At 33.3% G+C, this 15,136-nt stretch overlaps 2 protein-coding genes across 2 annotated transcripts; both read left to right on the top strand.

The window, feature by feature from the left end:
- Window positions 1-1,363: 1,363 nt before the first annotated feature.
- Window positions 1,364-2,656, top strand: LOC121985830 (phytochrome A-associated F-box protein-like). The gene has a single exon (XM_042539499.1). It carries the CDS (start codon window positions 1,435-1,437, stop codon window positions 2,449-2,451), a length of 1,017 nt encoding a protein of 338 aa, XP_042395433.1. The 5' UTR covers window positions 1,364-1,434; the 3' UTR covers window positions 2,452-2,656.
- Window positions 2,657-10,931: 8,275 nt separating this feature from the next.
- Window positions 10,932-14,633, top strand: LOC121985829 (beta-glucosidase 22-like). Its single transcript, XM_042539498.1, has 13 exons — window positions 10,932-11,239; window positions 11,357-11,420; window positions 12,123-12,181; window positions 12,396-12,471; window positions 12,561-12,632; window positions 12,747-12,834; window positions 12,915-13,170; window positions 13,345-13,460; window positions 13,544-13,764; window positions 13,846-13,871; window positions 13,950-14,055; window positions 14,126-14,219; window positions 14,301-14,633. The coding sequence occupies exons 1-13, from the start codon at window positions 11,072-11,074 to the stop codon at window positions 14,521-14,523; spliced, it is 1,569 nt and encodes a 522-aa protein (XP_042395432.1). The 5' UTR covers window positions 10,932-11,071; the 3' UTR covers window positions 14,524-14,633.
- The last annotated feature ends 503 nt before the right edge of the window (window positions 14,634-15,136 follow it).

Below are 15,136 nucleotides of genomic sequence, written 5' to 3'. Positions count from 1 at the left end.
CATTCCACCAGGGTGGTGCAATTATCCTATAAATGCATATAAAATGATATTTAAATTAGTTATATGTTTGAGACTAAAGGATAAGATTATGATTAATTAAATTTAATTATATTATATAAAGCCAATTTTTTTTTATAAAAGAGTTGTCAATCTTAACTCTCCTCATTTAATAATTAAAATAATGGCCCTATATAATCCTATTAGAATTATCAAAATAAGTATTAGAATTATGAAAAGAGTATCTCTTTTATAAAAAAATTAAAAAGTGTATCAATCAAAAATATTTTTATTCGAGGTTTAATAATTAACAATTAAAGTATAGTTGTTATAATAGATAGTAGCTATGTAATATAGAGCAGTTATAATATGATAAAATAAATTAATTTAATTTAAATTACTATATATAAAATATTATTATATTAAATATTTTTTTTGAATTTTATAAAAATTATTTTAACTTGATAAAGTTAGATCAAAATTATTAATAATTTTGATTAAGTTGAATAGATTTATTTTAACACATTATAGCATTTATACAGTAGTTGTTATACGTTGGGGTAGATATGATATAATTACTATCTTGTACAAAAATATATATTTTTTAAAAAAATTATAAAAATTTTCTTTTTAAAAAAATAATTAAGGGTATCTTTTTTTCTCTAAAATAATTAAATCTATAATCAATTGTCTCGAAATCTTGTGCATATGTTGAATATTTTAATGGAATATTAGAAAATATTGAGTTAGAATAATTATTAGAAAATAATCTATCTAATCATTAATGGGCATGTTCAACTCAATAATAGAAAAGAGATCCTACTTCACGGCAGGGAAAGAGTTAGGAATTTTATACTGAGAGAACGAAATATATGTATTTATATTAAGGGAGACGATCACATCGTTATCTCTCATTCACCACTCTTTCACCCCATATTTTTATATTTCATACATTTTTTTATATTTAAAAAGTGAAGAGGGGGTGGCTGCTGCCATCACCCCCCCTTTAACTCCGTTCTTGTTTCACGAAATATATTTATGTCGTCATTATCAAGCCCTGAGTTATGATGTAGTGTAACGTTGTCGTCTATACGTTAGTAGTTCAATATCCAATTATGATATATTTATAGGATTTTTTTCTTTCAAATGGTACGTATAATCATGGAATATTAGACTTCTGAACATTTTTTTAATTTATTTTAATAGGGCCAAACTTTGATCCTACCTATTTCATTATTTTTTTTAATATAATGTCATTATCATCAAAGCGTAAGTATTTTATTTTTATTATCATTATTATTGGTTTTCATTTTAAAGTAAATTGAAATTAAGTTGTAGAGTAAAAAGGTTATAAATGGGGTCACCTTCATCCACATTGCAATCCCTAACTTCGATTTCAATCGAGAAGTCCCAAAAGTTCCAATTTCTATCGATCCGATGGTCTCGCGCTTTTCTTCCTCTTTTTCCTCCTCCGCCGCTGCGGCTGCCACCGCCTCCAACGGCGCCTCCTCTCCCTTTGCCTTCCTCTCCGACGACGTCATCCTCAACATCCTCGCCAAACTCGAATCCGATCCCCGCGACTGGGCCCGCTTCGCCTGCGTCTCCTCCCGCCTCTCCTCTCTCGTCCGCACCGTCTGCTGTCGCTCCAGCTGCTGCCGCTCCCTCCCACCGGATCTCCTTTCCTCCACCACCGACACGGCCGAAGCCTGGTCGTCCCTTCATAAGCTCTCTGTCTGCTGCCCCGGCCTCCACCACGCTGGCGTCCTCCTAGAGCACTCCGACTTCGGCCTCGAGCGCGACATCGGCCCCTATCTATCTCCTCCCTCTTGCTCCTCCTTTTCTCCGTCCTCGTGTTCGAGCGATCCGCGAAATACCCCATCACAGGACCCCTCCGACGTTTCCGGCTGGTCCGTCTTCGATGACCTCTACTCTGACACCGTCTACGACAATTCAGAGGCTCAAGATGCTGCCTTTATTCCGATCGAACCCTCCCCCGGCGATAATGCCATCACAGTCGGTTCGATTGCCCCCATTAGGAGGATGAAGCCGTGGGTGGGACCGCTAAACTCCCATTTGGCTACGGGGCCTTGGACTCTAAGCCGTGAGCAGGGCAACAAGCTGCTCGCCAGCCGCTATAGGGGCGATTGCCTGTATATATGCGACTGGCCTGGATGCATTCACGCGGAGGAAAAGCGAAAGTACATGCTGTTTAGGGGGGCCTTCAAAAACTTCAAGCGGTCGAGGGTGTGGAAGACGATAAGTGACTCGAACAAGGCTAAGATTGGCTTGGCTTGTGCTTTCTGTGCTTGCAGGGAGACATGGGATCTTCACTCTGCATTTTGCTTGAGGAGGGTCTTTGGGTTTCATGACGATGGGGAGCCGGTGGTCAGGGCCTATGTTTGCGAGAATGGCCATGTCTCTGGGGCATGGACTGAGAGACCGTTGTATGCTTGAATATATGGATCTGTCAGTGGTTATGGCTTGTTTTTATCAGTCAATTTGGTTTTGTTTTGGTTATAAATTTCTAGTCTAGCACTGTTAATCCTGATGTTGCTGGGATTTGGAATTGTTATTATCAACTTGGCCCAAGTCGATATCCTTTCCCGAGCTATTGTGTTTGTACTGTTATTATTCTGCCTAAATAACATATTATTGATTCTCTCGGTTCTGTAAAGGGTCCAGCCTGCGGCTGCACTATGATCCATGAAGACCATAGCTTATATCACTGCTACACTGTATCAATTTAGCGTGTCCAGTTTCTGATTTTGCAGTTCTTGTGGACCTGTTTAGCAAGGACTAATATGGGGATAATCGACTCTGCTGCATCAACCTCTGCGGTATGAATTTGCTGTATTGCTGATACGTAGTGCTAGTATTTTACATCGATTTCTGTTATCTTGCTTTACAATAGTTGGCAGCTTTTGAACTGTCATCTTTTTTTCATTGCTTGCAGGATAAGATCATGCTATGGCTACTGATTGAACAGTATGCTTGTTTAATTTTAAATATGATAGGTATCAATATCTTTACACGTTAGATACTGCCACTGTTGAACTGTTTGGTACTATTCAAAATTTAATACAGTGAGGAAGTGTATTGTCGTGAAGTAAAGTTTATTGGAGTACTTGCTAATCCTTGAATTTTTGTTTATATATCTGAATTGAAATGTATCACTAAGTGAGATAAAAGCTTGGTTGTTGTTGTTATATCTGAGTTTATGGTTCACTGGGTTGAAATTTTGTAATCTAATATGCATCTGTGCCTGTACTATCAATGGTTTTTAAACATTCCTTCTACCAGCAGACTTCCTTCTGATCCCAAAGAACTCAATAATGCATCATTAATATATCAAATAGATATATAATATTCTGTTAACCTATCATTAATTTCAAACTGCAGCCATCCTTTTCCCACGTGAATTAAGTTCTTTTGTTGAGTTGACTTCCTCTACCTGTGAGAATTCTCACTATATTATTCAGTAGCTGCAAATGGCCGAGACTGTTTTGAGTTGTTTTTAAAGAAAAAATGGAATCTGATTATTGCCACTCCTGTTTAGGTTTTGCGTGATCCTTATCAATTGAAGACTTGGTTATATCTATGATACTTAGCTCATAAATGAGTATTCAGTTATATCTTAATGTGCTACTTGTTATGGACAGTTATATCTTAATTTGCTTAGCATATTACTAGTATTCAGTTCTGCTATTCGAAAGTCCAACCACCTGTTTCTTCTGCAATGAAAAAGCAAATAAAGAATGCTAGTACAATACACTTGAAATTATCTAATTAACTACATTTCCAGAATTGTTAAAAGTTTGGTATTACGTGAACAATTTATGTCAATCAATGTTTGCCCCTTGCCCTTTGGGTATTAGATCCACAATTATAATACATTTATGTTTTTGTTTGCTCTTATCTGAGTTAGTTAATGCTATTTTCTTTTGCATGCGATAAGTTCCAGAGGCTGCCTGATGAGCTTATTCTCCTAGCAGCTTTTGGAGAATACTTACTAGTATGAACTGTTCAATCCCTACCTTTAGTTGGGAAAAATAAGAACTCTCACTTGAGACTTTGGCAATTGTAATTTAGGGACTTTCGCTAAATTGGAATTATTCCCCTCAGGGAGAAAAAAAAAACAAAACACCTGAGATGCTTCAATGTTTCTTTTCTCATGGACTAATTCTGAGTAGTACAATTTAGTTTTCGCTGCAATCATTTTCTTTTGCCTACAACCCTGGACTGTTTATTTCTGCAGACTTTATGCCTATCTCAGGGAACGTGTCCTTAACTGTTGAAGACGTTTGTTTGCCATGGAAGCTTTCTTAGATTGAATGATGAATTTTTAAGCTCTGAACCAGTTAGATCTTTCTGATAAATGATAATTATAGGATATATTCAGTTGCAGTCATTCTCTTTGCGCAAAGTCGTTTATTAAAACTGCAACCATGCTAGAAAAACGATTCATTGTTATATCATCAACAATTTGTGCTTGAGATTTGGGATGTTAATTCATGGATGCAATGCTATTCATGTCATAAACAAGATCAATAAAAAATAATATACTGTTAGTTTTATTAACGTACTCAATCATCTTATTTGTTGTGTTTGTGATGCGGAACCAAAGAATAATTTTAATTTCTTTATTATTTTTATTGAAGGTTTGAGAATATTTTTGTTTTTGTAATGTTAGGATCCGGAATCTATTTAAGCACATGTTTAGTTGTTTTAGGGTTGAAAGTTTTTTATTAATAATAATATATGGCTGTGCTGGTTTTTTTAAATGTTGAGTTTGGTTGCCTATTTTTTGATATTTTACAAAATTAATAGGGTTTGAAATATTCCTTTTGGTATTGGTGCATGAATAAACGGAATCGATATTTATCTATTGCGTTACTTAGAATTAGAGCGAGATTGATCTTGTGGAATCAGTCACTCTCTTTTAAGAATTAGGAGTTTTGTATTTCGATTTCTTGGCATTTGTGTCTACATGAATAAAATTTAGAAGATTGTTTTGGATATTTGTGCGTGAATCAATGGATTCAATAGTTTTTCATTGCATCGTACTAAGAAGATTGTAACGTGTTTACAACACTTTTTATGATGATATGATTAGCAATCAGATGGTGAATTTTCTCCAGCATATAGAGAGAATGATGTAGGAATAAAAAAATAATTTTAATTTTTTTTGAATTGGGTTTTGAGAGTATTTTAGCATAATGTTACTGAGTCTTGAATCTATTTAAATACATGTTTAGTTGTTTTAGGGTTGAAAGTTTTTTATTAATAATAATTTATGACTGTATTTTTTTTTTCTAAATGTCGAATTTAGTTGTCTATTTCTTGACATTAACAGGAGCAATAGTTGTCATCTGTATCAGTTGGCACAGTCCGTGGGCAACCTCCTGTTTTATAAGCAGCCAACAAATCGTTGTCATTGGGGTCCATATCCGAGTTTGTCCGGAGATGACATTGGACCGATTTTTTTCTATTTTGATTTCCAAACATAACAGTCATATTTTCCATAGCCAATTACATCCGTTTGCCGATAGCTCGAAATACTGACGTTTGCAGCATTCATATCCAGAGTGGAAATTAATGGAGTTGCAGGAGCGGCTGTCAGTTTCTCAGACAAGGCATCCAAGAACGGAATTCAACTTATTGAATAAATATATATATTTTTAAAAATGATTGATTGACTTAAAAATATTAAGTTGATGGAGAGTTAATACTTTCTAATTTGTATCAATGATTGATAATTTTTTTAAGGATATTATCTATACTAATAAAAAATAAAAAAATAAATATCTTGGACCGGTATGTGCCTTAAGCTCACTTAAGTCATAGGTCATAGGCCGTGCCTTAAGCTCACTTAAGTCATAGGGCATAGCCTATGACTTAATTAGTTAATTATTCATAGAATAAGAATTTTTTGTTAATTAATTAATTGTAAATTTAGAATTTAATGTTGACTTAATTGTTAAATTAATAAACAGGTGTTTTATTATAGTCTATCGTGTCCGAGGTGAGGTGCTTAAGCTGCTAAGTGCTAAGCCTATAATTCTACAAATAATTTCAATCCAGGTGCTTATTATTCCTTTTATACTCAGACTAAGTTGATTTAAATTATATCTTTTTAATTGTGATTTTGTGAATTATAATATGTTGCCTAAAAATCATATTTCTGGATGTGAAAAAAGAAAAAAAAAAGAAGACTAGAACAATTAACTGAATCACAAAAAGGTGCTCTTAATAAATTCTTTGTTAAAAGTACAAGTTCTAATGAAAATATAGAAATTTTAAATAGGGATAATATAGATGAGTCTAAAGAAATATATGATGTTAGCTAGGAGTCTAATGAAATTCATGATGTTAATGATGAATTTAATGAAATTCATGATGTTAATGAAGAATCTAATGAAATTCATGATGTTAATGAAGATAGAGATAATTTATAAGAGCATGAAAATATTACTAATGTAGTAGATAATGAGAATAATAATATTGATAAATAATTTATTCTTCCACTTAATATATATAACCCAAGAAATTGGGATAATCTTGATAACAATGCACGTGATATTTTAGTTGAAAAGGGGCCTATAAGAGAAATAAATCTCACATTTCCTTTTGATCACTACTCTAGACATTTTTCAAGTATTTATTATTTTAGAAAGTTAAGTAATGGAGAGGAAAGATACCGAAAGTGGTTGGTATACAGTAAACATGTAGATAAAGTTTATTGCTTTTGTTGTAAGTTATTTAAATCTGAAAACAATAGAAGTTCTTTAGCAAATGATAGGTTTAGAGATTGAAAACATATCAGTGAACGACTTAAAGAAGATGAAAATTCTATTGAACATATAACTAATATGAATTCTTGGAAGGAATTAAAAATGAGATTAGATAAAAATGAAACAATTGATAAAGATCTACAACGAGAAATCTCTAAAGAAAGAGAGTGTTGGAGACAAGTTCTTACAAGAATATTAGCAATTGTAAAATATCTTTCTAAACGTTGTTTGACTTTTCGGGGATCTAATGAGAAACTATATCAAGAAAGTAATGGAAACTTTTTAGGGTTGATTGAAATGATTACTGAATTTGACGTTGTGATACAAGATCATATTAGACGCATTCAAAATAATGAAATTCATCATTATTATCTTGGTCATAAAATTCAGAATGAGTTGATTTCTCTTTTAGCTGATAATGTTAGAAAATTAAGGAGGCAAAATATTTTTTAATAATTTTTTATTGTACTCCGGATATTAGTCATCAAGAACAAATGACTTTCATAGTACGATGTGTTAATATGTCATCTAGCAATGTGAAAATAGAAGAGTATTTATTAGAGTTTCTAAAAGTTAATGATACATCTGGTTTTGGACTTTTTAATGAATTAAAAAATATATTAAAATCACTTGATCTTAGTATTGAAAATATTAGAGGTCAAGGTTATGATAATGGTTCTAATATGAAAGGAAACACCAAGGAGTTCAAAAGAGGTTGCTTGAAATAAACCCAAGAGCATTATACATGCCATGTGCTTGTCATAGTCTTAATTTGACTCTTAGTGATATGACATATTCTTGTGTTAAAGTCGTTTCTTTTTTTGGAGTAGTTTAACGCATATATACATTGTTTTCAAGTTCTCCTAAAAGATAGAAAGTTTTACATGATAATATGAAATGATTAACTGTCAAATCTTTTTCAAACACACGTTGGGAAAGTCGTATTAAAAGTGTTCAAGCTATTAGGTTTCAAGCTCTTGAAGTGCGAAGTGCTTTATTAGAGTTATATGACATTTGTGATGATACAAAGTCTAAGAGTGAATCTTAAAATATAGTTAACTCAATTGAAAGTTTTGAATTTTTACTTGGTATGGTTATTTGGTATGATATTTTATTTGCTATAAACATGATAAGTAAGAAGTTCCAATCAAAATCTATGTGCATTGATTCTGCTATGAAACAATTAGATGGTATAATATCATATTTTGAAAAATATAGGAATGATGGTTTTGCAACAAGTTTGACTATTGGTAAAAGTCTTGCATCTGATATGAATATAGAATCAATATTTTCAATGAAACATCGTATTTTTAGAAAAAAAATAATTTGATGAGAAAGAAGATGATGAAATTTCACTATCACCTGAAAAATCTTTTAGAATTGATTATTTTGTGATTATTGTAGAAATGACAATTTCTTCTTTGAAAAGTAGATTTGATGAAATGAAAACATTTGAAAATATATTTGGTTTTTTGTTTGATTCGAAAATATTAAAATCATTGGATAATGATGAGTTGAGAAAATGTTGTGTTAATCTGACATCCACTTTTACGCATGATAATTCATTAGATGTTGAGTTAGATGATTTGTTTACAGAATTAAAAATACTACAACTAACTTTACTAAATTAGATAATGTCGGCAGTTGATATTTTTAATTTTGTAAAAAATATAGATTATTATCCAAATGTTGCAATTGCTTATAGAATACTGTTGAGTATGTCTGTTACTGTAGGATCAGCTGAAAGAAGTTTCTCAAAATTAAAATTACTGAAAACATACATGAGATCAACGATGTTGTAAGGGAGATTGAATGAATTAGCAATTTTATCTATTGAAAAAGAGATTTTAGAAAATCTTGAAATTAATAATATTATAGATGATTTGCATCTAGAAAAGTTAGAAGAAGTCATTGTAAATAAATTTTACTTTATTAAACAAAATTAGGGCATATTTTATCGTTTTGCCGGGGGCTCCTGAATGTTAGGACCGGGGCTGTGCATGACATAAATGATGACATGACAAATTACACGCATGACATAACATGACACATAATATATATGGTAAAATCTAATTACATCACACGCATAATAAAATCTAATCATGTAATAATTAATGCATCTACATAGCATATAATATGGTATGTTGCTTAAATTTACATATGTTATAATTCTATTTTGGAAATAAAAATATGTTATAAATCTGATTTTAATAAATTAAGATTTATCTAATCAAATTAGGAAACCAATTTTTAAATTTAATTAACATATCTCATCTAGAATCTTTCTATTAATCAAGAATCTTTAATTATTTTAAAAATAAATTTCTAAATTAATTTTCTAACCATTTAAGAAATAATTAATTAATATTTCTTAATTTATTATAAAATAATTCAAATCTATATTTTTAAAGATTTTTCAAAAATTTTCAAATTTGGTATTTCCTCATAATTTAGGAAACTTTCCAAAAAATAAAATATTTTAATAAATCTAAAAAATTTAGAAAACATTAATTCTATAATTTAATTTAGAATATCTCAAATGTCGATTTTTTATGATTTTTTAAATCTTTCTAAATTTGGTATTCCCTAACAATTTAGAAAACTTTCTAAAAATATAATATTTTAATAAATTCAAAAAATCTAGAAAAGATTAATTCTATAATTTAATTTAGAATATCTCAAAGATTTTTTTTTAAAAAATTTTTAGAATCTTTCCATATTTGGTATTATCTAACAAATTAGGAAAATTTTCAAAAATTAAATATTTCTTAAAATTTCAAAAAATTCCAGAAATGATCATTTCTAAATTAACAAAATATTTCTAAATTTATTTTTTCGAAATTATATCAGAAACTTTTTTAAAATGAAATTTCCTAACAATTTAGGAAACTTTCAAAAAATAGAAAAATCTTAATAATTCTAGAAAAATTTTAAAATTAATTACAACACAAATTACGAAACGTAAAATAATTTTACGATCATGTCGAAGCACTATCAGGCTCTGATACCACTGTTGGGATATGCCCGATGCAGTGTGTGCTAATGCGCGTTTCTTAAATTTACGTAGTGAAAAATAAAATAATAATAGTTCCTAAATTATTATATCACACACAACACACGCCTATAAGGAAACAATATGCCAAACATGATCGCATAATTAAATTTTTACGGAAAGTAAATTTACGCTAGGTGTACTTTACGGATGACCTATAACGAGAAGGGCATCAACCATAGCGACGTTGTCAAACCTCATTTCTATTTGTATCCACACCGAACTCCTCAAAATAATTTCTTAAGAACAAGCTTCTTATTCGGAAATTACTAGTTACGAGTAAAGAAGAGGGATCAAAAGAAAGAGGAAAAGAAGTACACAAGGAAAAAAATTTCTTCCATATGATGGTAAGGCAAAAAGGGAAGGGGTTCCCATGCGAATCTGATAAAATTGAGAATGAGACTCATAGAGAGTTTGTCCTATTCATAGAAGTCGATCAGAGAGAGAGAGACGCTGTAAATGGTAGTTCTCAGGCGCTGAGACAGGCTGCGATGGGCTGTCGGTGCGATGTTCAGCAGCGGAAGTTGTGGTCCATCGTACTAATTGATATGATCACTGCTAAAGCTGATAGAAAATAAATGCATTAATTACAAATGGATGGGTATTTGCAGAAAATAAAATTTCTAGATTTACCTAAGATGGCGTCAAAATGAAAGCAACTCTTTCCATTTGTGTATGCATTTGACAATCCTGCAGTCCTGGTTTTCTTAATCTACGAAATATAAAAACTCATGTTCGTCCCCAATTTCTCAGACGGACAGTAAAAGGTTTGTATTGTAAAATTCAATACCGGTAATCAAATCGCACCGCGCCAATAAAATTAATCCGTATCCAATAAAATTAAATGAATATGGAAAAAAATTAATTAAACAGAAGACAAACGGTACCCGCTGGACGTGGATAATTTTAAGCTCATGCAAGTGACACGTGTTTTTTAACGAATGGTACAGCGGCTTCCACGAAGCTACCCTTATCTGATTGCCTTAATTATTAAAATCGTTAAAATGAAATGTTATATACAGAATAATTTTTATATTAAACATTATTTACTAATTTTTATTCAAATAAGTATATTTTATTCTTTCTTGGCTGTGGCGTACATTTCACTGGCTTCCGTCTCGCGTTACCCTTCTGTTGTCGATGTATATGGTTTCTGCGACTGTGCGTCTGGTGCTCAAGCGTTAGATAGCGGAGGTCGCCGTGTAGAGAGAAACGAGGAGAGAGCGCAGCGATGGGGAAAGAAGGGACCTTCTCGACCTCCTCCTTCTTGACGGCGATCCTCTTGCTATCGCTGCAAAATTACGGCTGGGGGCTGCCGCTAGTGACTGAGCCGGCCAGCTTGAGCAGGGGAGATTTCCCGCTGAATTTCATCTTCGGAGCTGGCACTTCGGCTTATCAGGCGAGCTAGCCAATATTCCTTAAACGTTGGGATTCATTCGGTTCTTGGAAGGACTTGCGTGAGTATAGCTAGCTTCATGTCTAAGAATGCTTATCGTTGTTGGTTAAACGTACGTAGGTGGAGGGTGCTGTGGCAGAGGATGGAAGGACTCCATCCATTTGGGATAATTTCACCCATCAAGGTCTTGTTTCTCCCCCGATTCGATTGTTCTGTTTGCAATGATTGTTTTAGACTTTTCGTAGGCCACGCTGTTGGAAAATTGACTTTCGTAACCATTAAAATGAATATGGATAGGATGACGTTTGAGTACGTATCATAAATCAATTTTTTTTTAAATACTGAATGAAAATTTAATATCTAAAATTATATTCAATTGTTTTTAGTAGAGTTGTAGAGATGATGATGTCGAGTATTGTTTTAATATATTTGGTTGACAATGATTAGAAGTAGTTTGCCGTTGAAAATCCATTATAATCACAGATTTTGTGTATCATTAATTGTGATTCCTCGAGCAACAATGAAAAAAAGCTGTCCTTAGCATTTATTATTTATATGTATCACATGTCGACATCACCATTAATTTGGATCTAAACATTAGATTATGATCGAACCAAACTATTCGAAACCGAACTTTTTGTTTTTTTACCAGTCAAACCAACCAAATTTTACTTTTTATTAATATATAAAATCGATTAATTCTACTTGTAATAGGAGATGAGTACACTCCGGAAGAATGCATGCATGAGTAGCTCAACACTTCACATTTGAATGCATTTGAGTAATAGAATTTCAGTCACTGATATTATAATCCTGTGTTTAATTACTCTAACCACCGTTTAACTTTCTGAGAATTATTGATCTTTTTTTATGATGAATATTTTAGGACGAATGATGGACAAAAGTACAGCAGATGTAGCTTCAGATGGGTATCACAAATATAAGGTATAATAACTACACACTTTAGGTTCACCTTTTTTAATGTAAAAATACATAAAAGCTTCTTCTATCTGTTTCATTTTGGGTTTGAATCTTAACTTAATTATTACACATTGATGACTATTAAAGCTACTTCCTAAGCAATCGCACAATTAAAGAGTTAGTTTGACTATAGAAGAATCATACAAGTAACTTTCAGTAAGATGAGATGGTTTATTAGGAAGATGTGAAGCTGATGGCTGAATTGGGATTGGACTCCTACAGATTCTCCATCTCTTGGTCAAGACTTCTTCCGAGTATGACTCCCTGAAACTTTTAGATCGGTTAGAGTGTTACTAAAAAAAACTAATTCTGTTATTTTATATGCATGCTACTTTCTTTGTAGATGGAAGAGGATTTGTGAATCCTAAAGGTCTGCAGTTCTACAACAACTTCATCGATGAGCTAGTGAAATATGGTTAGTCTTCCCTTTAAATATACATCAAACTTGTTTTCTAATTCAACTTTTGGCAATTTATGAATGAGCTTTAATGATCAATATATGACTCTTATATTTCTTGCAACTATGAAGGGATCCAGCCTCATATTACACTATACCACCTCGAACATCCCCAAGTGCTAGAAGAGGAGTACTCGGGATTACTGAGCCCACTCTTTGTGTAAGCTCTCCTTCAACTGCTTTAAAGTTTACAAATAATGAGTTAAGCAAGCTAACACAAAGAGATGGTGTGGAATCCAGGGAGGATTTCACTGCATTTGCTGATGTGTGCTTCAGAAACTTTGGTGATCGAGTTCGAAGATGGACTACATTTGCTGAGCCCAACATCAATGCATTAGGTGGATTTGATATAGCAGGCATTGCACCCGGTCGATGCTCGTCTCCATTCGGAGCAAATTGCAAGGCTGGCAATTCTACAACAGAGCCTTACATTGTGGCTCACCATTTTCTGTTAGCCCATGCATCCGTAGTGAAGCTCTACAAAAGCAAGTATCAGGTATTCTTCATTTGCCTGTGTTCTGGGATAAGCATGCATATAAGGAGGCTAGATTGCATTTGATTTTCGAAAGCAATTCGAGTGAAATATTTTTGCATTTCAAATTGAACAACACAGGTAAGAAAGATGCTTGGCTAAGAATATATACCTTCTTAATTTGCAAATGATCTACAGGCAGTACAGAAAGGCTGGATGGGTATCAACGTTTACACTTTCTGGTTTTATCCAGACACAAACTCTTCTGCAGACATTGCAGCAACCCAAAGAACAATCGACTTCTACGTCGGTTGGTGAGTCATTCTATCGGTCCCTCCGTGTCATTTCAAACATTTAAATTTTTAAACAAGATATATAAAGTTCATCATTCAATTAGGATACTTAATCCTTTGGTGAATGGAGATTATCCTGAAACAATGAAGAAGAATGCTGGCTCCAGGCTCCCCTCCTTCACTGGCAACCAATCTCAACTAGTAAAGGGCTCCTTCGACTACATTGGCATCAATCACTATTCTTCAATCTATGTCAAAGACAACCCCAATTCTTTGAAAATGAAACTTCGCGACTTCAGTTTCGATGCTGCATCCGACATTTCAAGTAATAATTAGTAACAACCATCTACACTCTCTTGATTACCGTCGTTAGTAAACTAATTATTTTGCTTCTCAATTGCTGCAGGTTTGAGGAATGCAACGCCCGGTCAAGTAAGCATCAGCTGAATTGTTTGGTTTGTCATTTTTGGTTTAGCCAAGTGATTTAACTAATGCAGTGTAACAAACCAGTTTGACCCCACAAAGGCTGCGCCGATCGATTCTCAAGGGATGCAATACATATTGCAATATATCAGGGACACTTACGGCAATCATCCTATCTTTGTCGAAGAAAATGGTTGGTTTTCGATATCGATTAATCTGTATTAAGCCATCTCTTGTTGTTGATCAAGGTTGTGCATTTGCAGGTTATGGAATAGGATTGAAAGAGAGTGGACTCAACGATACTGACAGGATCAATTACCTGACTCTCTTCATTAGTGGCGTGCTCGATGCTATCAGGTACTAGTTTTTAGTATTTATATAGTAAATGAGAAACACAACTTGATATCGATGAAAAGAAGTATCGAAATGGTGCTGCAGGAATGGAGTAAATGTGAGAGGCTACTTCGTTTGGTCATTAATGGATGTGTTTGAGGTGTTGACGGGGTATCAATCTCGGTGTGGATTGTACCATGTCGACTTCGAGGACGCGAATAAGACAAGGACTCCAAAGCTCTCTGCTCACTGGTACGCTGAACTTCTCAAGAAGGATGATAAAATCAATACGAAAACAAATGAGACTGCTGCTCTGGATAGAAATTGATTAGACGTTTATGTTTACGTTGCAAATAAATGAGAGTTCCTATGGAGTTCATGGAATATCATACAAACAATGAATATGTTTAATGCATTTTATATACTTGTGGTTGTGTAGCCTTTGATAGCTGATAAATACAACAGCAACAACATCTTGTGCTACTATTAGCTGATAAATATAGGTGAACACAGAGATTATCACACAGGTAAAAGAAACGGGATGCTTCAATTATTCAGACTTAAAACACCAAAGAAGTTGATTCTACGATAGCATTTTAGTAGCAGGAAAAGAACTTGTAAAACAAGAACAGTAACTACAGCGAAACTATCTTCGCTACTGACTGCGCACCAATAGGCAACAAGTTACACGGAACAGAAATCTTGCCATGACTCTAAGGTTGATGATGCGGTTTGGCTATCTCATCACAGTGACGCAGCAGTAGAAATCCACTCTAGTGCCGGTCCAAAAATCTCATCATGATGATGCGGTGGCAGAAATTCATCCCGACATTAAGAATGATGATGTCGAGCATACCTTCTCCTAGATCTCTTCCCGTAGCGAGGCGATTTCTTACGGAGAGTAACAAACATCAAAGGGTTTGTTAGGAGGCCCGGTGAGA

Source organism: Zingiber officinale, chromosome 5B, assembly GCF_018446385.1.
Source record: "Zingiber officinale cultivar Zhangliang chromosome 5B, Zo_v1.1, whole genome shotgun sequence".
Taxonomy (NCBI): domain Eukaryota; kingdom Viridiplantae; phylum Streptophyta; class Magnoliopsida; order Zingiberales; family Zingiberaceae; genus Zingiber; species Zingiber officinale.
Note: the sequence above shows the minus strand (reverse complement) of the source record. Positions and strands in the feature narration are given on the sequence as shown.